Genomic DNA, 24,515 nt, shown 5'->3' on the forward strand with positions numbered 1-24,515 from the left:
GTAATGCAACAAATTGCATGTTTAAAGACAGATTTAAACCCAGAAGACTCTTAGTTCAAGCTCAGGAATGCTTCCTTCTGTTGCAGGACCCTTTAAATATACTAATGGGTAAACAGTGCTTGTTAAAGAACAAATTCCTAACTGAAATTGAGGAAATCTGAATATATTACTCAGATTTTCTACTGGCATAAATAATTACTGATGAGCAAGTGAAAGAGTGGTTAAGAGGCTGGATTTTCACATAGCAGCGTGAACTGCAAGGAATGCCATACGTACACTAACCAAAGTAATTAATTAACGCAAAGAAATGATATATCTGATGAGTGGCAGCAGAGGAAACAAAAATGTCTATTTGCAGAAAGACAAATTACTCCTTTATTTCCAGTAACATTAATATTTTCAGTAACAATAAAATCAATTAAAAAGAGAAAGAAAAGCACAAAAGTAGGAAAATAATTTATTAGAAAACATTCAAGACCAGTAGCTGATAACAGTTTCACACACCACTCATTCTCATTTTAATATGGCGTGCATCTTAACCATTTCCTCACATACAGAAATGCTCAGTCTTTTCTGAACATGTTCAATTATCAGTTATTACATGGAACTGTACCAGTCACATGACAAGACACAAGACTGCCTTGTGTAAACTGACGTTCGTGTTGTACCAGTACAGTTGCACTTTGCCGGGTTTCATTTGAATACAGCATACAGCACATATTTCAGAATTAGTTGCTTTGGAAGATTAGGTGCCAGTGAGATTTAGGACAAATGGCATTGGTCCAAGGCCAGTTACACAGACACTGTACTAGTTATCAGCAAAAATGCTTCACTTGGGCTACAGAGTAAAAAACACACAAGAATATCAAAGGAAAGTTAACTTTATGAAGGAAATAAGGTTTTCTTTTTTTTTTTTTTTTTTTTTTTTAAATGAGTGAGTGAGCACATGGATCAGATCTTCACTACCTGACTGGCTATACAGGGACTCTGTCTCTTCCCATCAGCAGATGGAGGGCTCCTCTGGATGAGCAATCTTCCATAAGTCCCACCCACCTGCCCCTTAGTCAGCCGGCCAGGGTTGATACACACACATCCAATCACATCCTAAGGAGGTAAGGGAATGTGTCAGATGAACAGAAAATAAAGAACTTCTTAAAATAAAGAAACAAAATTTTGGAGCAATGTAGAAAATACACTTGCTTTTTGATCCCCTGAGCACGATCTCTAAACTCATTTTGGGAGACATGAACCACCTGAGCAAAGCCAAGTTTTTTACCTTGATGAAATAGCGCAGCTCAGATGGCACTATGAGCACATCTGGGGTCACTAGCATCTGTCCATGGATCTGAAACCTCTCATAGTCCAGGTTGATCTCTTCTGCCGGGGGGTAAAGAGGGTAATAACTGAAAATACAGAGGCATATCATTGGAATTACTCATCTAGGTAAAGGTAGGTAAAAAGGGGAAGAAGAGTTTTCATTCTGTAAACCACACACTCCTACCTTCTTTGGGTCAGCATGTGCTTCACAATGCGTGTGAACCGGTCAGAGCTTGTTAAACTGAAATGCACAAACACCAAAAAATTAAGTTTGTTCAGGGAACCTGGCAGAAAGATGAGAGGCCATGTCGTACATCTCTGTATCCATCATATCTCACCTGCTGATCTCCTCCGCTCCCATGTGGAAAAAGATGTCTGTTGAGGTCAAGCCAAATGTCACACCACCAATGAGCAGCGTTGAGGGATCAGACACCAGAGACACACGCTGAAGGGCACACACATAGACACAATGTATAGAGGAAGACCATCCACTATCATCATCTTTAGCAACAGACCAGTAACATGGCAAACTGACACCAACTGTTCTGTAACCACACACCACCGTAAACGATAAGTTGTGGAAGGCATACTAACCCCCACATCTCTAACATTTCAACATCTCTATGTGTCACGTAGCTACAATGATCTCACTTTTAAATCACTACGCATCAGCAAACTAGGGTTGCCATGTCAGACACACAGACATGGCTACAAGTGACTATATGCTCATTAGGGCTAGTTCTCACCTCCTTATCCTCCTTGCTGAGTCCAGGCATTATGAATGGTGGCTGAGGGTAAACAAAGTGATGGTGGACATCTCTCTGAGAAGGAACGAATACCAAGTGGCATCCCACCCTGATGGGACAGTGACAGAGAGGAGATGCAGGGAAGAGCAACATTACAGGTAAACAGAAAAGCAACTGGAGAAGACCAGTTCAGAACACTTCACCTTATCTCAAATATAGCTGAAAACTATACATCAAATTCACATCTCCTATTTGTCCAAAGACAGACACAGAACCCAACAAACAAGTAAAACTAGTTTACAGTCACTTTCATAACTGTAACTGCAGGACTGAAAATCAAGATGTTTGCTGAGAGCTATATACCTTCAGCAGCTAACCCAATTCACACATAGAACAACAAACCTACCCTCTAGTTCCTTGTATGATACTATCCACACATCTTAAGAACAATGCTTCATATGACTCAGTCAGCTGGCACTTCTGCAAGGGATAAAACATTTTCTATTATTCATACAAACAATAACAGATTTCCAAATAAAGTCGTACAGGAGGCCTGTATGTATACTGCTGCTGCTTGGTCTTTTCATGCTTCAGGTCACTGCTGACTACATTTTGCTGGACACATTTCAGTATAAATTGACTTAGGATGACACAAGTTCTGTTTTGTGGGCCAAGGTAGGAAATTAACATTTACATCTATTATTCACTACGGAAATGTACTCTCTCCCCAAAAATGTTTTGTTCATAAATATATCAGTATAGCTTTCATTCTAATTTCATTGATGAAAACCATCATCTATTTCATGCCAATGTTAATGTTTTGTTTATTCAGATGCTTCATTGAAGGGTAAAAAAACTACCCAAATAACTGTGGCCACTTATATTCAACTTTTAAGATGACAAAGGCAGCCATCTGTCCCCTTGGCCCTGACATTTCACCAACCAATACAAGAACTTAAAATGTTTATATAAATGTATTGCTCAGCATTGTCCATATGCCTTCATATTGTCACATGGTCCTTTTTTCTAACTTGGCAGCAGAACATGAAAATAGTTCAGTGCTGTTTAAGTATGGTGTAATATAAATTAAATTAGATGAGAGTTGTATCCCACATTACCACTAAAACATTAACACTCAATACATTTTAAAAATTGAGTTGATTATACAGAGTAATGGCCAAGTTGGATTGAGAGGAGGGTTTTCCACAGAATATATCTAACTCCAAAAAGCCACATTTCAGAAAGAACACACAATCCAAAATGCATTCTTACCATTTAACGGTAAAAATTACAGCCAAGTACAAACATAAACAGCAAGTACATCTTACCTCAATTTGTTCATGCTTTGAATCAACAAAAGGGCCAAGCTAAGGGGGGCAAGCACAGAGCACACATGAGTAGGAATGTGGTAAACATCATAACCCCACTGAACACCATTACTGAGAAGGTTTTAGTAAAGCACTGGTTAGCAAAAAAAAACATTTCAATTTCTTTATTTAGCAGATGCTTTTCTCCAAAGCAACTTCCAACAAACTCTATGTAGTGTTATCAGCCTGCACACCTTATTCACCTGAAAGTGATTTACACTGCTAGATACACTACTTACACTGGGCCACTCATTCATACATCAGTGGAATGCACTCTCTCTGTCACTCACGCACTGTGGGGGAAACCTGAACAGCATGTCTTTGGACTGTGGAAGGAAACCCACGCAGACACAGGGAGAACATGCAAACTCCACACAGACTGAGCGGGGATCGAACCCAGGTCTTCTCGCACCAACCAGGTGCTACGAGATAGTAGTGCTACTCGTTGTGCCACCGTGCCGCCCAAAAAGTAATAAACATCACAAAACTGCTGATTAGAAGTGCTGGACACTTCTTAGCAGCCCTCCTAGGACATTCTTTACAGGCACTGGGATGGTTCACCTGGCAGTAGGTCAGGGGCAGGGTAGCTCACCAGTATGCAGACATCCGGATGGTCCCGAGTAATGACACCAATAAGGTCTAGCAGGGGGTCGTAGTTCAGGCTGTCGGAGGGCGTGTACGGACCACATGCAACCATCACCATTACAGGTTCAGGGTCTGAGAAACCACAGAGTGTCAAAATGATTTCTAGACACCATTTATTTTCCAACAGCAGTTACAGAATGGATGCAAACAGGAATTACACCTGCAGTCGGCAGCACCAGCCATCAACAGTGAAACACACAGGTTTCAATTACCTTTTTTTTTTTTTTTAAATGACCAATTTTCAAAGCAACTTACTGTTTACATATTCATTTCAAAAAGCAATTAAGGAATAATGGAGGGTAAAAGACCCTCTACTTCATGTTTTAACTGCAGCTCTGCACGGCTGGAGCTCTAGACACCTGGCTGAACTGGTAAGACACTGAACGTAGAGGTAGAAAGAACTATGATGTTGTTGCTTGGTCACTATACAAGACAGAGCTTGTTAGAAATTGCTTATACTGCATGAAATGTATGCAAACTGCAAAGGTAAAACAATATACCTCAAACATTCTGAACCAAAGTTTAGGTGCCAAGGTACAAAAAACAGAGCAGACTTTAAAACATCTATTGCACTTTGCATTTCTGTTGTCCCTGTGAGCTAGCTAAGGCAGAACAGCAGCATACATATTTCATGCTTCCCAAGAAAAGGTATTTCAGTAGATCAGTTCTGGGTACACATGCATTAGTACAGATACTGCAGTATTCATTAAACTTCCTTACCTTCTGCTGTGTCCTGGTCATCTGCAGAGTAAAACGGTAAAGGCACTCCCTAGAAAACAAGGTGATATCAGACAGAGTATAGCACATAAGTGACATAGAAATGTATGGTGGAGGTGGGGGAGGATTTGAAAGCTGGGAATGGGGTGGGGGTGCAAGAGTCTCACACTAACCTCATACAGCTTAGAAGGCACCAGTCTATTTCCTGTCGTGTTCATCCCCTCCATAATGACAACCTTGAGGAAAAAACAAGGCCTCAGGCACAACGGAGGAAGCACTGAGGATCTGCCTGAAGGAAGCTCCGAGTGAAGGTTGCATCCATTTCAAATCCTACTCAGCACAGCTAGGATCATGTCCTGTTACAGTTCTCAAAATCTGCACTGTAATACAAGCAGTTAAAGAGCTCCCAGGCTGTCTGTTCTGAAGCATGAGTTTGAATCTAGTTCTTGTGTGATTTTCCTCTGGGTGCTCTGGTTTTCTCCCACAGCCCAAAAGACTTGTGTTTCAGTGAAGTGGGAACTCTAAATTGCCCTTGGTGTACAATTCTGAGCAACTGCCCTGTGATGGACTGGTTTCCCATTCTAGGTGCCAACTGTCTCAAACTTATGTACCCAGGACAGGTTATAGATCACTGTGATCCTGCATTGGCTAAAGTTTTTGATAATGAATAAATTAATGACAAAACTGTTTTGAACAACTTCAGCATTTACATTGAAAATAAACAATGAGGGGGTAATAGGTCTCCTGGTCAATAAATTGACCACAACCAAGTTAAGTCCAGATGGATGGGCTTCATGTCTCTCACCTGTCCTGGGAAGAGCGAGTACTCCTTTAGCTCTGAGAGGTCCAGGGGAACCCGCTTTCCCCCCTGGTCCTGACCTGCCTCTAGGAGCACAGACTGGGCATTGAGCTTCCCATTGCTGTCGCAGCAAACTTGACCGAGGACAGTAATGGGGTCCTGTGGGAAGACCAGGAAGAAGAGGGGGAGTTTCATTCTTCACTCAAATCCCAAAGTGAAACATACTGCGCACTGACCCCTTAAAAGTCATGCAAAGACAAAGCAGTTGACCACAGTTGCAACAAAGTCACTACTTGCATCAGCACACACATTCAGAAGGGAAAGCGAAACGAGTGATGAGCAAAGTAAAAAAAAAAAAAAAAAAGGGTGTGCCTTGTTCTTTTATACCAAAACATTTTCTCACAAAATATTTAGGTTTACACAACTTTACCACTACTCATCCTAGGACCCTGTTAAGAAACCCTGTATTAATGCAACTAACTTAGCAAACCTGCAAACTAGCTATAATAAGACTGCTAGCCTACACATTTAAATGGAGAGGGCTGAGCAAAACTGACACTGTTAGTACTCTAATCACTCACTCTCACTTGCTTTCCATAACTCCTTGTCCTGGTCAGCATCACAGAGACCATCCCAAAATCACTGGATGCAAGGCTGGGCAAGGTACCCCCTGGAGATGGCACCAGTTTACTGCAGGGTAACCACTCTCACCCTCACTTACTCACACACTAAAGGCCACTTTGTGTCTCCAATTAACCTGAAGCACATGTTTTTGGACTGTGGGAGGAAACGGAAGAAAACCTACACAGGCACGGGGAGGACATGCAAACTCCACACAGACCGAGCTGGATTCAAACGTGCTCTCAAACAGTCCAGGTGCTGTGAGGTGCCAGTGCTACCTGCTGCATCACAGTGCTGCCAAGCAGTCTAACAGATTCATTTCCCCCCTCAAAATGCAGGACAAAATATTTAAAATGCAAAAGATCAACGTCTAGAAAGTGTTAAGCCTGAATGTAGACACTGTCACTTTTTTGTCAAGCTGAGGAACAAGCCCTACACTTAATTCAACAAATTCACTGAGTGTTCCTCAATTAGCTGCGATGCCAAACATACCACAAATCGCAAAATGAACTGTGAAAAACTAGTTAAGTATGACCATAACATATAAAACTGTCTGACACCTGTAAAGAAGAACAGTTCAAATCTCATCAGCACATCCAAATATCCGGACTGAAAGCATTTATAACCCCACTGCTGGTAGACACTGGCTCTATTTATACTTTCAATTTGGATCAGTTCTAACTTGAGAAGTTTAGACATGTACAAAAGAAACAACAGTAACTCAGAAGGAACACAGCAAGCGTTACATGAACTGAGAAACTGAGGCGACCAACATTTAAACAGAGCGAGGAAATAAAAGCAGCAGTTTACCTGGGCAGGCAGAGTGACAGGTGAGAACTCCTCAATCTTGAAGTGAGACCTCAGTTCCTCTCCAAGTTCTTCAATCTTTTCTATCAGAACTGAAAGGAAATGTAAAACACCACACCATCAGGTGGACCATATTATCTAAGGCTAATCTAATGAGAGATCTACAGATCACAGACCAGGGGCAGGTAACACTTGTCTCCACGGGCAATAATGCAGTTCATTTCTCAGATACATTTTAACAACAAACACAAAGGAGTTGATACAACTGGACTAGACTCCCATGTAAAGTAGTACATGATTACTAGAAAACAAGGTAAGAACAGAGGAACTGCAGAGACAGCCATACTTCAGACCAATACGTTAGGACATTTCTTGGTTAAAAGGACAAATTATTCTTACAAATACAATAACTTGTGAAAATGTACCAAAACTGACCATTGCGGATGTCGCGAAGCCTCTGAAACATGAACTTATAACTGCTCCCAAGTGACTGGTCCTGCCCTTCCAGCAACTCCACCCTAATCGCATTTTTGCCTTTTTTGCCCACCCAGCGGGTGCCCTGGACTGTCCCAAATGTAGACACCACCTCCCCACGAGCACCACGTGAGCTGTACTTCTGAGAGGGGGTCAAACTGCATAGACAAAAAACAGGGAAAAGGGACCATGTGTAAGTCTGGGGCAGGTACCCTAATGTTCCATGACTCCAGGGGTGAGAGGGAGAAGGGCAATTACCCAGCAGAGAAACTGGCAGGAGAGAGGAGCAGACGGGGACTGAGCATTGATGACGTACTCCTTTTGGACTGTGGATGTTCTGGTGTTGTGAGGGCCCGCTTCTGAGAACCCTACAAAAACACAGAATCGCAAAAGCCCATGCTGCCTTCTCTTTTGATTACTTATTGTACCAACAAGTATTCCTTCTCAAAGGGAACTCACTAGTTTCACAAAGAGGATTAAACAAGGCTTCTGCCTGAAGGAAAAATTGGTACTTAAATAAGAATGTATTTTCCAGCCCTACTATAAAAAAGAAAGGACAAAAATGCAGAGTAATCAGGCCATTTAGTGATTAAGTACAAAAAAAAGTATTCTGTAAAACTCAGATAATAACATCTCAAAACCACTTAACTTTTTGGTGATGCTGACCATTTGCAGTCAACTACATTTTTTTATTGTATCAAAATATCTTAATTAGAAAATCATAACAGCATAATCAGTTATTATAGGTATATTGAGGGGGGCCAACCTTAGCTGGGGTGGAATATGAGTCCAAAAGGATTTCCTCCTCTTCCTCAGCTTTGATTCTAAGGATGACAAGTTAAGAGATCCTAACATCTGCACTGTGAAGCAGGCAGCAGATCACAGCACCACTCTCTCCAGTTCCTGCTAAAGCCTGCCACATCCTTCTGGATACAATCGTCTATTGACTCTTAAGCAAATTATCTGTACTTAATTTAGCTAAATACAATTACACCAGAATGTGCAGCAACAACAAAGCAGCTAAAAACACAAATTTGTATTGGTATCCTAAAGACAGGGATCCTTCTGCTGTTGTTGTTTTGAAGAAAGCATGTAACCAAAATTCCATCTATCCACTATCAATAATCACTTGTCCAATGCAGAGTTATGGTGTTCCACAGCATCTCACGGAAGTTAGGTGTGTTGCAGGGAAATTTAAGCTACGACAAAGGTGTGGCAATGAAACAAAACTGCAGTAATAAAGGTGTCACAATAAAGACTAAACTGTCTTAAATGCCATAGTTTTCTCTAATGATTTCTTTAAGGAAACATTTTACAGGATACAGGTCCTGAAGAGAATTCACATCTCTCATTCTGTTCTGCAACTCCTCCTTCTTTAAAAAGCTCTGTTTGGAGTGTTTTCTTCTGTTAAGCACCTGCAGAATACAAAGCAAAGACACAATATGTTTTTATGGTATGTAAAGTCTAATAAAGGACTCAAGATGATGACATATTAGACAAAGTGAGAAGCACGTGATGCTACAGGTATCCTCTTAAAGCTGCGACAGTGCAGCCTTCTCCTTGCAGCCACCCAAGTCACCTCATGTTCAAATTGCTCCAAGATGTCCAGGGTGAGCTTCAGTCCTCCCTTGGTGGTGCTGAAGGCCACCCACTCATTAATAAGATCATCACAATCCATCTGATGGCAAATACACTGTTCCAGCACTGTGAAGACAGGAGCACAGTGAGACAAACATGAACACTACTACAGACACTGGGGCCAGCAGGTGGCATAATGTTTAAGGTTACAGGCCTTGATCAAAATACTTTGGATTGGTACAGTAAGAATACCCTACTGTATACAGTAAACACTAGCACACCAATCATCAAATGATTATATAAATAAGTCTAATGCGTCAGTTAAATAACGGCAACATACTTATTTCCCGAAAAAAGGTTACAGCAGGTCTACCTGATTAACATCATTCCCAATTTGTGGGTTATAGAGACGTACTTAGACGTTGTGTGAGAATAATTTATCTGCAAGACAGACACTCACTTCTGTCCAGGACCTGGTCATCTTCACAGAGATCATCGAACACGGCGAGCCCCGCACGGATATCCTCCACACTGACCGCTGTCATCGCAACGTGTGAGCCAACAATCGGCAATCCGCTGACCTACGGTCACTGACTAACCGACTCAACAGCAGACTGACTGTGAGTGTGACACTTGTCTGGCCCGGACAGTCAGAGTCACACACTGCACTGCAGCAGCACAGAGAGAGCGGAGAGAGCCCGAAACTCAGCGGAAGAAAATGTTTTGTATAAAAAAAAAAAAAATCGGAGCAGCGCGAAAATAATAAGCAAGTTGTTTAACACAAGTGAGCTGTAAAGGAACATAAAAGGTTTATTAGAGCGAGAAGAAAAGAAAACTTTAAAACCTCACTGATTTCTATTGCTATTCTCCATCTGCCGCAAAAAAAAAATCCCGCCACCAACAGACCCACTTTACGGCAGCAGAAAGCTAACCAATTACACGCCCGCTAACAGTCACATGACTCTTACTGTTCCCCCCCTCCCCCGGCAGATCCCTGCAGAGGCAGGCAGTTGCTTCGAGGAGCTCATTGCGCGCTTTAATTTATGTAATGAAAGTAACACCGAATTGAAAGATGGCAAATATTTTATTATTATGCGTGGCAAAACTTAAAAAGAATTACAATTCAATACGTCAGACAGTTGCACCTGCCTAATTTATTAGTGACATGAACATTTCAGTGAGTGTTTGCATTGACCAAGTGGTGACTGTACATGCAGTTCTGCCGTCCCAACTTAAATCTACAAACTGATGGTTTCTGTATTCTCATTCCCAGTCAAACACTGACAACCATGTATCATCCTCCTGTGGAAAGAACACAAACAACAGAAATGGGGAAAATTCTGCCTTTAGTCTGGGCCTCACAATCACTGACTACATACGCCTAACAAGGTGAGATGAAGGAACACATCCCCTCAAGTGTTAACAGAAGCCTAATGTTTCCCCTCAAAAATTAGTGGATAACTCTGTTGAATACAGCTGATAATATTTCCTTGGTCCCCAAATACAAGCAAGTTATTATATCACCAAAGAAGTTCTTGAAAGGATCAGGAAATGCACTGATAAGGAATTACATTCTTTACTAAACTAAAAATCATTAATCTGATCTCTGTTCCTTCACCCTGCTAAATTTGAGTTTTCAAAAACACCTAATTTTTCATTGTACTTCAATTATAAATACTTGTAAATTGACTTAAAAGTCTCTTTTTAATTCTCAAATGCCTTGGAGGGGTTGGCAGCCATTGACACGTGGACCCACGTAAGTTTTTTCCTTACCTTTCAGTTGAGTGTTTTTTGGTCCTTTCCTCTGCAGCTAGTAGGATTACTGACAGCTTTAATAATTACACTGCTATTGTAGAAATTTAATGTATAGCCAACCATTTTTAGTATTGTGTAGGGAAATACACATACAATGTAGGGACAGCTGGTAACGTAGTGGTTAGAGCTGTTGCCTTTGCACCCAAAGGTTGCAGAATTGATCCCCACCTCTGGCTCTAGTACCACTGAGCAAGGTACTAACCACAAAATTGCTCCAGTAACACTACCCAAGTGTATAAATGGGTAAATATTTGTAGGCAAATTAACACTGTAAGTCGCTTTTAAGAACAGCATCCGGTAACTAAATAAATGTATTAATATTACAAGGACATTATTGTATTGCCTCTAACCATTTGATCAGCATTCTGTTTCACTGCATGAGAAGCACACTTTATAAAAATAAACAATTGAATTATACTGGGTATTTGTATGTTACACCATTTTAAAAGTAAGGCAAAAGTCTTTTCAAAGTACACTGTGAATTCCAGTGGCACTCCAACGATAATTACAGAGCAAACACTAATTCATTCTGGAGACTAACATGTATAGCAGGCTCACTGTACGTGTTCCTTTAACACTGTGTACCACACACCTGATTATTCTCCTGGTCAGGTGGAGATGCAGTCAAAATATTTTGTACCATGTGCTCAGAGGCAGCAGGTTGACCCAGGGGTGGCTGCGGAGGACACAGAGCTGTCCTCTGGTACCCACTGCGTCTCAGTTTGTGCACTGCAGGGAGACTGCTGGCCAAACCCTTTCGTCGTCTCTTCCCAGTGCAGGACTTCTGGCCCACCTTGCCTACAGTCTTCCCAGCAGATCTGCCTGCTTAGAACAGATCATATCCAGAAAAAGTGCTGAGATCTAAGACCTGCAGAGTATACAACTGTTAGACTGTTTCCAATTTAACTATTTTTTTCCTTACTTCCCCGCTGATACTGTAATTCTAAGAATAATTAGAAACTCTGTATTTTCCCCTTAGCAACTGACATTTCATAGAAGTGCAGCTCATTAGACTTGCGCACTCTAATTAGCATCAGGATGTGAAAGTAGTAACTCCTTTTAGAAATCGAGCGAACATTAAAATATTGAAAATAAATAAAAAAAAACGTGATTGAAAAGCCAACACTGTACTGTAAATCATGTACTACATGGCATTAACTGCAGAATGATCCTTTTTTTTTTTTATTCAAGCTTGAATGGGGCAAACACAGAAGGTGCAGAGTATTTAATTCTCACCACAGGTGGTGGTGTTTCATTCTCACCTTTGTCAGGGCAGGAATGAGCAGCACAAATGTCCTCTAATTGATTATTTTTCTTCACCTTTCCTTTACTGCGTATGGAAACCACCTCATCCCTTGTATCTGAGGTGTTTTTCATAGACTGCTATAGTGACACAAAACCATAGGTGAGTAACTCAGTCTCAGGGTATTCCTAAAAGTTTTTCAAAGAAGAAGATCCCTATTTGGGATTAACTGTGTTGGAAGAAACATTACCTTGCTGCTGTTACACTTTCGGCTCGGTACGTACCGGCCTTCCACCACCCCCAAGAGAGACCGTTGAAGAGCATCCCCCAGCTCCCTCGTGTCTAGAACCTGCAGTCCCATATCAAAATGGAAACACTTTTTCACAAGCACAATGAGATCCTCACTTCAAGTTCATCCTGTGTATCTTGACTACAATGTTGAAAAAGTTGTACTCTGTATCAGGTTAATTGTCATTTTATTTAATCTATTAATAAAAATGGTATTTAGTCATTGCCATTTTTGTTAAATTAACTGTTAGTGACACAATGCAGTATAAGTTTTGATTTTCAGATAATGATGTTTTGATTAATAACATCGGTAAAAAAAGTTTTATACAGATGAACTGTTTTGTGCATTTTGATATTCTGCATATTAAGTCACTGAAGTTATTAAAATACAAAGAGTAATCTGAATCATGTGTAGGACAGGGCTTGTTCAAACTTGTTTCCCCTATTGAATTTCATTTCCACTGTGCTTGTCAGCAAACTTTGTGCTGCATAGCTTGTTGAATGTATCTGTACCTTCATTTTTTTGAGACAAGCATTCCTGAAGTCCAGACAGCTGCTGCTGTTCACCACAGTGGACAGTGAGGTAAGGATAACAGGCAAGGCAGCCTGTATCTTTTCTTGGGCCTGGGAAAACAAGCAAGAGCACAGGCCTTAAAAAAAAAAAACTTTTTGTGAGTGAACATTTGTCCCATAAAAGGAGACCCAGTGATATACTTGCTTGCCTGTTTTCTCTTTAAAGACACACCCAGGGTGGAACTCAGGATAGAGTATATGGCTGACTTCACTATTTCACTGTTGTGCTGAAGGATCAGGTCCAGATTTTGTACAAGAATCTCCTCACTGTCTGACAATAGCATTAAAAGCACCAGTAACAACCTTTAAGTCGCATAACAAAATTGTTTAGTGATAATTCATATAAGACAATGACACCATACACACTACCCAGGATACTTTGTGTAGGGCACTACCAGGAAGTAGTAAAGGATTCAACATGCTACAGTGAAACCAGCTCGATGTAGCAGGTGGCTGTCTCACCTGTGAAGTCAGACAAGTCAGAGTGGAAGGGGTCACTGTGCTGGAGGAAGAGGAAGAGAAAGAGAGTCTGCTTCACAGCATCATTCTGTTCAGTCCTGTCCATAGTGTAGACCAACTCAGAGGACAAAGTGCCTGGCAGACAACACACAGTTGCAAAAGTAACTGTCAGAACTGTGAAACTGATGCTGTATGCAACCATGCAGAGGATCAGAGGGTTGCAGGTTTAACTGCAGGCTTGAACATTGTTCCTTCTGAAATAGCTTTAGTCTCTTGAAATAGTTTCTGATTTTATAAAATTAAACCTAAAATTAGGTAATAAGCAATGCTTGATTAATCTGCTAAGCAAGTGGTATGATAACTTGAACAGTTCATCCTCCTGCAAAGGCAGTAACAGATTTTTTTCCTCCAGTAGTGGGAAATATAAGAATTACTGCAGCCCTTAATTACATGAACAGTCATCGTCAATCTAACCTCAATTAAACAACACACCAATCCTTACAAAAACAAAAAGCAATCCAACATCAATCATGTAATGAAAATATCACAACTTGCCACTCTGGTAAAAATCACCCCTGCCAAGTACCTCTAAGTGTGTTTTCTGAAAACCGCACCCCAGAAAGACCAAAATCCTCCCAAGGCAAGAAATGTGTGAGATTGCATAAAAAGTCCAAGGGACCCTCTCCATCACCTCGCAGCAGGGGTAGATTGGAAGGACCATAGAGTAAAATGTAGTGACCATTAAGGAAAGGATAAAGGTATATAAAACATTTTTTGTGTATCATTTTGGTCTTACGTGTCTAAAATAAACATTACAAAATCCAAACATTCAGATTCAAAAAGTTATTAAAAAAATTAAAATTCTGAAAAATTAGTAACTTCACAGAAAAGATAGATTACGATGATCGATTCTGACAGTTTTAATAAATGTACTGGTTAAATAATGTAAATGTGAATAGTTTAAGACATACACACAGAGGCTGAATGGTGGATTGAGGATATTTGTATGTCAGCAACGCAGGCTGGCTGGTTGGGATGCTGGTCCAGGCAGGGGCTAAGTGCTCCTACAGGGAGAAGACTGATGACCCCACACATCTCTGCTACATCTGGAGGGGGTACCAGGGGTGTGGAACTACCTTGCACAGGGTGTAGCCTGGCACACTGTGGGCCTGGACCAACAGGGGGGGCACACCTGTAGCACATGGACAAGGCTCTCAGACTCCATAGGCCCCTGTGCTTAGACAAGCTTGTGCTCTAGATGTAGCCCTTAGTTATTTGACCAATACCATCAGTTTCACATTACCTGTCTTTTCACTATCGCAAAATGTGATACAAAACAGTAGTTGTGAAAGAGACTCACAATAGATAGGAGGTATTGTCCGTGACCAGGCTACAACCTATTAATGTAAATCTGCAGTCTGGCCAAGATCTGCAGGATAGACATATTGACCAAGAAAAAACAGTGATTACACAGTCTGTCTTCTTACTTTTCCTGGACACATGTAGGTCACACACAAATACTAAAAATTGCCAAATTCATTGCTTGTGTCTGCGGGTATAGAACAACAAACAACTGTCTTGGTCTTATTCCAGAAAATATTATAGTCAAATGTTCCAAACATGAAAATTCCAGAAGATTTCAATTTCATTAAATAACATTATTAGTACTTACCTAAAGACTTGCTGTTTTATGGATTCATTGATCTTCACAGTAAAATAAATTTCCACCTAGTTACATAAATTAAGCACATTTGCCATTGTATTAAATCAAAGATCATTTGCAAACAACACATAAAACAACACCAGTTACATAATCCATATGAAAAGTTTTGTGTATTGAGATGTATGAGTGTTACTGAAGTTACTGGGGAAAAGTTACAAAAACCATTTTAACCTACTTTAATTATACTATCAAGTTCTCAACTATGAGTTATTTGACTGAAGTATTCCAGTTTTTCCCAGTACATCAGGCAGTGTTAAGATTGCCTGAATAATCATTTCTAAAACCCATTGTTACAAATATGGCTGCAATGGTCCATTAGTTAGATGGTCCTAGAAGTGAGCTCTTACCTGTGCATGAACAAGACTGACTCTGTGTAAGAACTGTTCTGTCCTTGACCAGTTCACCTTACCAGTGTCACCTCCAGCTCTCACCTGGAATTGTGAAAGTGTATACAAACATGCGGGAGATGCTACAGGCCATAAGACAAACGTTTTTTAAGTCTACAGATTTTTGAAGTCTTTTAAGGCATTTTTTATTATTATTATTATTAACTAAATTTAGCTGAAATGTAGGTCAGCCACTGGTTCTGTAATTGCAAGACTGGTCCTGTGACCAAAAGTTGGATAGATAAAATTCAATCTTTAGGCCACTGAAGTAATTTAAAGATTAAAGTACCTGAAATATAATTTTTTTTGGTCAGTCTTTCATAGCTCTCTTTAAGAGTGCTTGAAGCTGGGTTTTTTATATGCTAATTATTTATTTTTAAACAAAGCCAATATGTTTTAATGATAGGCTTAATTCAGTTCTGTGCTGGTTATTATTGGCCAACATACTTTTCACACTGAATTTCCAGATTCGTGAGTCCAACTTAGCGGAGAATGAATTGCAGCTGTGATTTTAATCTTTTTCTGCCAGGAAAAGTGTCTGCTGGTTTTATTCCAACCTAAGCACATGTCTTGCTACTATTATTAGTTTTATGGCTTAGTTGACACTTTCAAACTTACAATATTAAAATCAGTTTATAAGACTTATGCATAAAGGAGCAAATCAGGGTGAGTAGCTTGCTCTAAGAGAAAAGCAGTAGCCGGGAGTACAACAGCAACCTTCAGTTAATTCCATGTCCTTAACAGCCATGCTTTTTGCTGCCACAGGTATTCTTGAAATGTACTGCACTTCACTATCTTTAAAATCTCAGAAACATCAAAATTATGGAGTTAAGCAATTAAAAGAGGTGGTGTATACATGATGCCACACATAATATGACACTCGAAGCTGAACTTGTCACTTAGTTGTTTTTAAGTCTTCCACCACCAGAGAGAGCTGTTGTAATATCAGATATACTATCAGAGACTGTTGGCATATTTGGCATTGTAAGTCACCTTGGATAAAGGCTTCAGTAAATACTAGTTAATCACTGTAATTTGTTTTTGAGAAAAGTGGCAGCTGAAAGAATGTAAATATGTTTTGCACAGTTGAACTTTTGGGAGGCACATGAAATCCAAATTCACTCTTAGTAAACACAAAGAAACATCTTGTAAGTCACAGTTAGGGTATTAAATGAAATTCCTCAAAAAGTCAATTTCTTGTAACTAAAATGGGTGTATCTTGTGCTATTACTGTATGAAAATGTGTTCTAAATTGCAGATGTCCTATAAAACTCCAGATGAAGACAATTAACATCATAGTCAAATTAATTATTTTATCAAATTTTGCTGTCCAAAACTTGACGTTTTGCAAAGATAACTAACAGAAAACAGAAGAGACCTTCAGAGGAAACCTGAATACAGACTTTCCTGAAAGGTGTCAGGTACATGAGGGTCTATGAGCATTTGCACAGGTGAGGATCATGTACCTGGAAAGACAAGTGAAAGTGAAGTGGCCCACAATTATCAGTGAATGTGCTGAGCTCCTCTTTGTCTGCAGGTGAGCTGAGAAAGGCAAATAATGCCAGTTTCTGCTTTACTTCTGATATTTAACACAAAGACAAAAAGAGAGGTGTAAACACATATGCACCATCAAAGCAGAATAAAGGTTCCAGGACTATTCATTTTAGCACTTCAAGTCCATTTTGTCTGATTTGGCTTCTCTGATGAACAAGAGACCTACTGACCCATCTTGAACAAACTCGCTTTTTCAAACTCAAAACTTATATTTTTAGTTTTATACACATTTCAACTAAAAACTTGGAAATGTGCTTGTCAAGAACTTTTTCAAGATGAAATTCCTGGAACTTGTTCTTTTCATAGTAATTCTCACCATCCTGAAGCTCTTCTGAGAACACTGAACCCCAGAGACCAGCAACACCAACTTGGCCCAGTGTAAACATACAAAGATACATTAGTAATTCATGATCAATAGAAGAACGAAGAACAAAATTATACAAAGACGGATCACAACAGTAATCAAACAAAAACTGACTTTACTTATACTATGACGATGAAAAAGGGCAGCAAAGTGCTGTGGCAGGTAGGGCTGATGCCTCACTGTGCCTGGGGTGTGCATTTTGAACGTGGGTTCCATCCCTACTCATTCAGTGGAGTCTGCATGCTCTCCTCGTGTCCATGTAGGTTTCCTCTTATAGTCCAAACATGTTTCTCAGGTGAACTGGTGAACCTAAACTGCCTTTAGTTTGTGTATGTGTGAGAATGACTGCACTGCCATGGATTGGTGCCCTTTCTAGGGTGTACCCTGCCTCGTGCCCTAGACTCTGGATTACTGTGACCCAGTTCTGGGTAAGTGTTTATTGATGATATGTGAGTTGATAAGGAAACTGGAATGATGCATTTTTTACTCACTGTACCTGTGCAGCTCAGAGTGCGAGAACACGGGCTGGTCTGTGAGGACACCGAGACCCACAGTCCGCCATCCATAGGCTTTGGCCGCTGTTCGGCCCGGTGGATCTGGATCAGGACCAGCCTGATGGCCTGACACGCAGGAAGGTGTGTGATGGGGCTGCAACAGGTCTACATGGGCAACTTACACACAACACCCGTAAAGGAGAAAACACCCCAGCACCTGTTCATTTGCTACTAATGACAACAGCAGCACATAAAGAATACAAAAATGTTACTCTCATCACAAACAAGCATTTTCTCTTACAAATGCCAGAAGACACACAAAGTAGATATGAAATTTCAGAAGGTTAATTATGGAGATTTAAAATTAAGATACATAGGTTGAACTAGTAAGACGAGAAGACTTCGAACTCGGAAAACCAAAAAAAAAGTGTAAAATGAATGAAGTGGGAACTTCTATGGGATCATAAGTGACAGTTTGTACTGGGAATTCACAGACCGATGGAGTACTCGAGTGGGAGCGCGTCGTGGTGAAGCAGTTCGTTGTCTCAATTCGAAGAATCTTTCCGGATGCACGACTGGATCAGAAACTGCTAGCACTACGAACACCGTTCCGTTCGCTTTAGTGTAACTCACTACAAACCTGCAGTACGTGTCTGTCCATCTGCTTCTTTACCCCTCTGTCACAAAATGGCGCTTCGAAATCCGACGGTTCCCTCGCCGAACGAAGTGTCGCGCGCAGACGCTGAGCGTACGGCGTCTCCGACACACTTTTCCCGCCTAAATGAAAATGGGCCTCAAGGTAACTTCGAGTATATTCACTAATGCGGTTGGATTAAGTTGTTCGTTTAAAGAATTATACTACTACTACTAATAATAATAATTATCTGACTGAACGCTGCACATTTTGGAAGTGTTTGCGCTTAAAATTACATCACAGGTTCCGTTCCTTCATCGCATGTCACGTACAAGTGTGCTTGGAATGGATAATTCTGGAAGGTGTGTGTCCCATGACATGGTTACTTGGAATAATGTGACAGTGTCATCTTGAATTACATGAAACACCCCCAGATGTACATATTCACACACCCACATAAACATTATTTATTTATTAATTAATTAAATCAAAGTAGCATTTGCCTAACATAACATAATATTCCTTATTCCAACATACCTGACTTAGGAAACAAAATATTTTACTTCTGATGAATTGTGCCTGTCCAGAAAGTGACATTTTACTTTATTTTGCTCAAAGCATGTAACTACACTCATTCTTAAGCAGCTAAAACGTGGCCACGGATAACCTTTTTAATGACAGACCCATCATGTAACTGATGTCTATAATCTGACCTTTAAATATCATTCTAGAAAATGGCAGCTATGACCTATCATTTCCATACACAGAAATACAACAAAACAATATCAGCACATATAGACACGACACTGGACTTCTGATTTTTAATCTAGCGAATACACCAAACATTGCTAAACAGAAAGTATATATAGAAATCCAGACATAAAATCTCCTTCCAGAAGAAAAGTGCCTGTTCTTCCATTTGTTTTGTTTCTCTCTATGCATTATATTTACATTTATTCATTTAGATGATACTTTTCTCAAAAGTGACTTACAATTTTGAGCTACTTAGAATTATTTACCCATTTATACAGCTAGGTAATTTTACTGTAGTAATTCAGGATGTAGTAATTTGCACAAGGGTCCTACAGCTGGGGGTGGGACTCAAACCTGTGACCTTTTGGTCCAAAGGCAGCAGCAGCATTTCTAACCACTACTCTACCAGCTCTACTCTAATCATAGATCAATAATAGGTATAAGCAGTTCTGTTAACCAAGGTGTTTCTCCTATCATTCCTCTCAACCTTTGAACCTTTATTTAACCTTGTAATAGTTAATAAATAAATGCAGGAAACCATATATCCTAGGTACTTATGCTTTACCTAAACCTGCAGGACTGTAGCACTACAAGACCGAGCTTTTCTGTCCCCGACACGTAATAGCATGTACTACTGTGTTTAGAAAAAATTAGGGTATTTCTACAGTTAATTACACTGCCTCAGGTCTTGTGGTGCCACTGAACACATGACCCTGTTTTTTGTGAGAGTTGGGCTCAGCGGAGGCCTGCTCAGAGGTGTGAGGGCAGGGCTTGAGGTGGCAACGGTGGAGCAGGGCCATCCGTACATAGCGCCCGGTCTTGTGCTTGGCCAGGACAAAAAATACGGTGTTCATGATGCTGTTGCTCATCGCAATGCATTCCACCAAGTAGTACACGGACACAGAGTGTGTAACACGCAACAGCAACCCGGGGAAGAAGTCCCGGATAAGGGAGTAGCAATAGTAGGGTACCCAACATATGATGAAAGTGACCAGAATCCCAAGCAGCAGCATAACAGTCTTTCTACGTGCTTTTAGTTGGGCCTGGACCTGATCCGTCTGGACACCTGGTAGACGCTTGAACCACAGCTCCTGGCAAATGCAGGCGTAGCACCCAGACATACCCAAGACAGGCAGAAGGAACTGGACCACAAAGAGAAACAGGAAGTAAGATTTGTAGAGTGTGGCCTTGTCAGCTGTCCAGATCTGTACGCAGTAGGTTTTGTGGCCAGGGGAGTCATGGAAGGAGTCAAACACGGTTTGTGTGCTAAAGTAGGCAGACGGCAGGGCCACCAGTAGGGAAAGAATCCAGGTGGTAGCTAAGACACACCAAGCCCTTTGGAGACTCATCTTGGGTCTCAGTGGATGGACAATAACCAGATATCTATGACAGGGAGAGAAAGCCATCACTTTATAACTGGATCACAAGAAGACACAAAGAATCTACATCATCATTAAAAACAAGTTAACCAAATGCAAAGAACAAACTAAAATACACAAGAAACACTGCAAGCAACTGTGATTAACACCACTGTATTTTAATTTTTGTGAGCAGTCTGTGGTGCGAAAAATTTCAATGAGGTAGTGTGTGAAAAAATCTGAAGAATTGTCCAGGATGACTAACTATAACAAATTCAGTGGTACAAGGAATGTTGGAATTGTTGCATCATGTAACACAGTGGAATCTACATTATGCTGTGAGGTTAATTTCAAGTCGTTAACATGAGGTGTGTTCGAAAGTGTTTTCCCTTCGACAGCGGCGGAAAAGCCAACCAAGTGATGAGTGTGGAGCAGCACAATGAAGTCAGTTCACAGTGAAATCTATAAAGGTAAGGCAAAGGAAAGTCTCACCAAGCTGTAGAAACTGTTATGAATTCTACAACCAGGATGATGAGTAGAAACTTCAGTTGTCTGATTCAAGTTTGGATCACTGACAACCTCTTTCCTACAAAATCAATGGTCATCTGGTGCACCACCCACCAGAACTTACTATTAGCAAGATGAAGGTGGCTTTTGCTGACTAAAAACAGACAATAATCTTCTTCGTCTTCCTCTCTACTTCAACTTCTGTTGTGGTTTCCACCTTTTCATTTATAATCTATCTTGGGCACAGTGTCCTGGCCCATGGCCATTATTTCAGGGTTTGAAAACTCCATGACTATTTGCACAAGTCATGCTCAGCATGAGACAGAACAAATTAGGAGTTGACCCATAAGAAACAGCTGCCCTGTCCTGAGTGTAAATGTCTTCCATAATTAGATCCAGAATTAGAAAGGAACCCAACAAACAGAGACCACCTTGTGTTCTAACAGTCAGTAACAATAGTCCAAGACATTGCAGTTGTTTTACAAGCCCTTTTGCTAACATGGCCATATGGAAGGTTCAAATTTAAGAAGCATATAGCAAAGAAGGAGTGGATGGACAATAGATGGTCATGGCTAAAACCATGCAATTTAATATCTAATATCGCAAAAAAATGACAATTGTGAAAAATTCCAGCTGTTAAACCTCATAAATGACAGTTGTGACCAGAGAGGTTCACATACATCCAGTGTTGGAGCCTGTCAAGCAATCTAGAGTGCTAGAATCTAATGGTTCATAGACTGGAAGGCAAACCATGAGGACTCTCATGTAATAACCCGATATGGTTCAAATACCATTTATAGCGACAAAAACATATTTATCTAATGATCATATTTTTTTCATAATCTTGAATTACTACACATTTCCTTGTTCTGCTCTATATAATAAATAATATTTCTTAATGTTAATTTAAAATTATTACCCTTGCTCACAGTGTCTTATAGGGGTTACATAAATACTTTCATTGATGGTTGCTCGCTTACATATTTACACAGCTTGAAATGCATTAAAGTAATAATCTTTTGAACACAAGTTCGGATGCTAAATCACTACACTAAATATTTACCTATTCAGGGGCTTGCATTTATTTATGTTGATAGATTATTTTTTCTCTGTTTTTTTTTAAACTGTACAACATGAACAAATAGAGAAGTTGTGTATAAATGGATTACAGAATATATAAGGTCACCTGTCTACAGCGGTGGTCAGCAGTGGAGTGTCAGTGGACACACGGTTTGGCACAGATTGCAGGTATATGACAAGGATAAATAATTTGTAACCTATAAATAAAAAATTAATTTTCTATCTCTGTTTCAATTCACTAAATTGTCAGTATTATTATCAGTTATTTTCATCACTGTTAACTATAATGCTCTTTTGTGTGGTTATTTTTATCAACACTTTCCTTTGTTCTCCAGGAACCCCTTTGTGTTTAATGTTGAAATTACTTTTTCCAAATTGATTTGACAAAAGTTGTGATTACTGATGGCTAATAACAAACTTTGTATGACATTTATTGTAGGACATAAGAGAGAAGGACATGACTATTGATAGTGACATAAGCAATTTCAGACAGTTTTATAGCAGCAGAGTGGAAAACACTGAAACACAATTGTATCTGCTTGTGGTCAGTAACAACCCAGTTAGCTAAGAAGGTAGCAGAGACATGATCTGATGACCTGACGGTACCCAAGGTGTTTGAGACCCTTGGTGGAAAGACATTTAATCCTAATATCTTAATTCAGTTGCGCCACAGAAATCCATCTATGTGGATGGGTACAGTTCTAAGTAAGTTAGTCTGAGTAAAATCAGGTAAAACTGTTACTGTATCAGGTTAAAAAAGTTAATGAGAGAAAAATAATAAAGATGATATTTAGCTAAGAAGTTCAGGGCGGCACGGTGGTGCAGCGGGTTTGATCGGGTTCTGCTCTCTGGTGGGTCTGGGGTTCAAGTCCTGCTTGGGGTGTCTTGCAATGGATTGGCGTCCCATCCTGAGTGTGTCCCCTCCCCCGCTCTAGCCTTATGCCCTGTTTTGCCGTGTTAGGCTCCAGCTCACCGCGACCCTGCTTGGGACAAGCGGTTTCAGAAAATGTGTGTGTGTGTGTGTGGGTGTTCTTAAGTTCAGCACAAGGATCATTGATTATGTCTACAACATAAAATATCTTTGAGCATAAAATTAATATGACTAATAAAATTAATGGAATTGGATGTGTTGTCAAATGAGGCAATTAATGAGAGAGGAAAAGGGAGGCAGAAAAGGGACTGCAACACACACACCTTTATTTTATGACTAATCATTTGTTCTGACTAATTTAACCTAAATGTCACGTTTGTTAGTGGGAAGGATAGGAGACAGGTCGATACTGGCATGGCATCAGCTGAGCTGAAGAGAAAGGAGAGATGAGGAGCATGCCAGATGCAGTAAGGGTACATGTTTGATAGTGGGAGTGACTGTTTGTGGGTGGCTGGGCAGAGTTACAATTGATGTGTTAAGGATGTCCCAGCTGCTATACACTGTTAGTGTGGCAGAAGATATGAAGATACACGTTGGTTGTCTGTATTGTCCACAGGACAGTGAATGAGTAGAGTCACCTGTCAACAGCGATGGCCAGCAGAGCATCGGTGGACACATAGAGGGACACGGAGCGCAGGTAGGTGACAGCAGAGCACATGACCGGCCCAAAGCTCCAAGACAGTTCTCTGACCACGTAGTAGTGCATCTCGAAGGGGCAGCACACCAGCGCTACCAGCAGGTCGGACACTGCCAGGTTGGCGATGAGCAGGTTGGTGAGGCTGCGCAGTTGCTTGCACCTCGCCAGGGCACAGACAAACATTCCGTTTCCGACCCCACAGACCAGCATGATGGCTGCCAGGGCCACACCAATCACTGCCCGGACAGCGAGGTGGGCGCGGTCCCCCGTCTCCAGGGCCTCATCCCAGAAGCCTCCCAATATGTTGCTATAGTCACAGTTCCAGTCTGAGAGGTTCCTCACTGTGCTGTTGGAGTGTATGAAGCCTGTTAGCTCAAAGCAAGGATCTTCCATTGGAAAATATTGGTGATGGTGGGAAGGGGGAAATGCCCTCAGATATCCTCTTCCTTTCGTGGAAGACCTGCTAAATTAAAATAAACTGTGTATACTGTACATATGTACTGTATGTTCACAAAGCATACAGTAGACAGACTGCCTGCCTTACACAAAATCGTTGTTTTTTGTTCTAATTCGCAAAAAAATAGACATCCAGTTTACAAAAAGTATAGTAACAAATTAAGAGAGGTAGAAGAACATAGCAAGAAA

The 24,515-nt window shown here is 40.6% G+C and overlaps 3 protein-coding genes across 7 annotated transcripts; all 3 read right to left on the minus strand.

Moving 5' to 3' along the window:
• Window positions 1-358: 358 nt before the first annotated feature.
• pola2 (polymerase (DNA directed), alpha 2) lies at window positions 359-9,631 on the minus strand. The gene is made up of 18 exons (XM_018737492.2): window positions 9,532-9,631; window positions 9,073-9,197; window positions 8,817-8,908; window positions 8,260-8,317; window positions 7,752-7,861; window positions 7,455-7,651; window positions 7,023-7,111; window positions 5,598-5,750; window positions 4,966-5,028; window positions 4,796-4,844; window positions 4,023-4,147; window positions 3,392-3,430; window positions 2,470-2,543; window positions 2,064-2,172; window positions 1,656-1,762; window positions 1,502-1,558; window positions 1,277-1,403; window positions 359-1,104 (listed from the first exon to the last, which is right to left on the minus strand). The coding sequence occupies exons 1-18, from the start codon at window positions 9,614-9,616 to the stop codon at window positions 952-954; spliced, it is 1,812 nt and encodes a 603-aa protein (XP_018593008.1). The 5' UTR covers window positions 9,617-9,631; the 3' UTR covers window positions 359-951.
• Window positions 9,632-10,297: 666 nt separating this feature from the next.
• top6bl (TOP6B like initiator of meiotic double strand breaks) lies at window positions 10,298-18,907 on the minus strand. Of its 5 annotated transcripts, none has more exons than XM_018737496.1 (16): window positions 18,611-18,907; window positions 17,973-18,096; window positions 17,429-17,479; window positions 17,025-17,137; window positions 15,520-15,603; window positions 15,122-15,177; window positions 14,810-14,878; window positions 14,452-14,641; window positions 14,036-14,180; window positions 13,453-13,584; window positions 13,140-13,261; window positions 12,931-13,041; window positions 12,380-12,478; window positions 12,149-12,269; window positions 11,479-11,711; window positions 10,298-10,373 (listed from the first exon to the last, which is right to left on the minus strand). In XM_018737496.1, the coding sequence occupies exons 1-16, from the start codon at window positions 18,629-18,631 to the stop codon at window positions 10,335-10,337; spliced, it is 1,710 nt and encodes a 569-aa protein (XP_018593012.1). In that variant the 5' UTR covers window positions 18,632-18,907; the 3' UTR covers window positions 10,298-10,334. The 5 variants fall into 5 exon arrangements, with proteins under 5 accessions (XP_018593012.1, XP_018593011.1, XP_018593009.1 ...); XM_018737495.1 differs by having other exon boundaries at window positions 11,479-11,708; window positions 17,973-18,135; XM_018737493.1 differs by having other exon boundaries at window positions 17,973-18,135.
• Window positions 18,908-20,028: 1,121 nt separating this feature from the next.
• LOC108925287 (prokineticin receptor 2-like) lies at window positions 20,029-24,263 on the minus strand. Its single transcript, XM_018737114.1, has 2 exons — window positions 23,812-24,263; window positions 20,029-20,740 (listed from the first exon to the last, which is right to left on the minus strand). The coding sequence occupies exons 1-2, from the start codon at window positions 24,261-24,263 to the stop codon at window positions 20,029-20,031; spliced, it is 1,164 nt and encodes a 387-aa protein (XP_018592630.1).
• Between the last annotated feature and the right edge of the window lie 252 nt (window positions 24,264-24,515).

This window comes from Scleropages formosus, chromosome 13 (genome assembly GCF_900964775.1).
Source record: "Scleropages formosus chromosome 13, fSclFor1.1, whole genome shotgun sequence".
Classification (NCBI taxonomy): Eukaryota; Metazoa; Chordata; class Actinopteri; order Osteoglossiformes; family Osteoglossidae; genus Scleropages; species Scleropages formosus.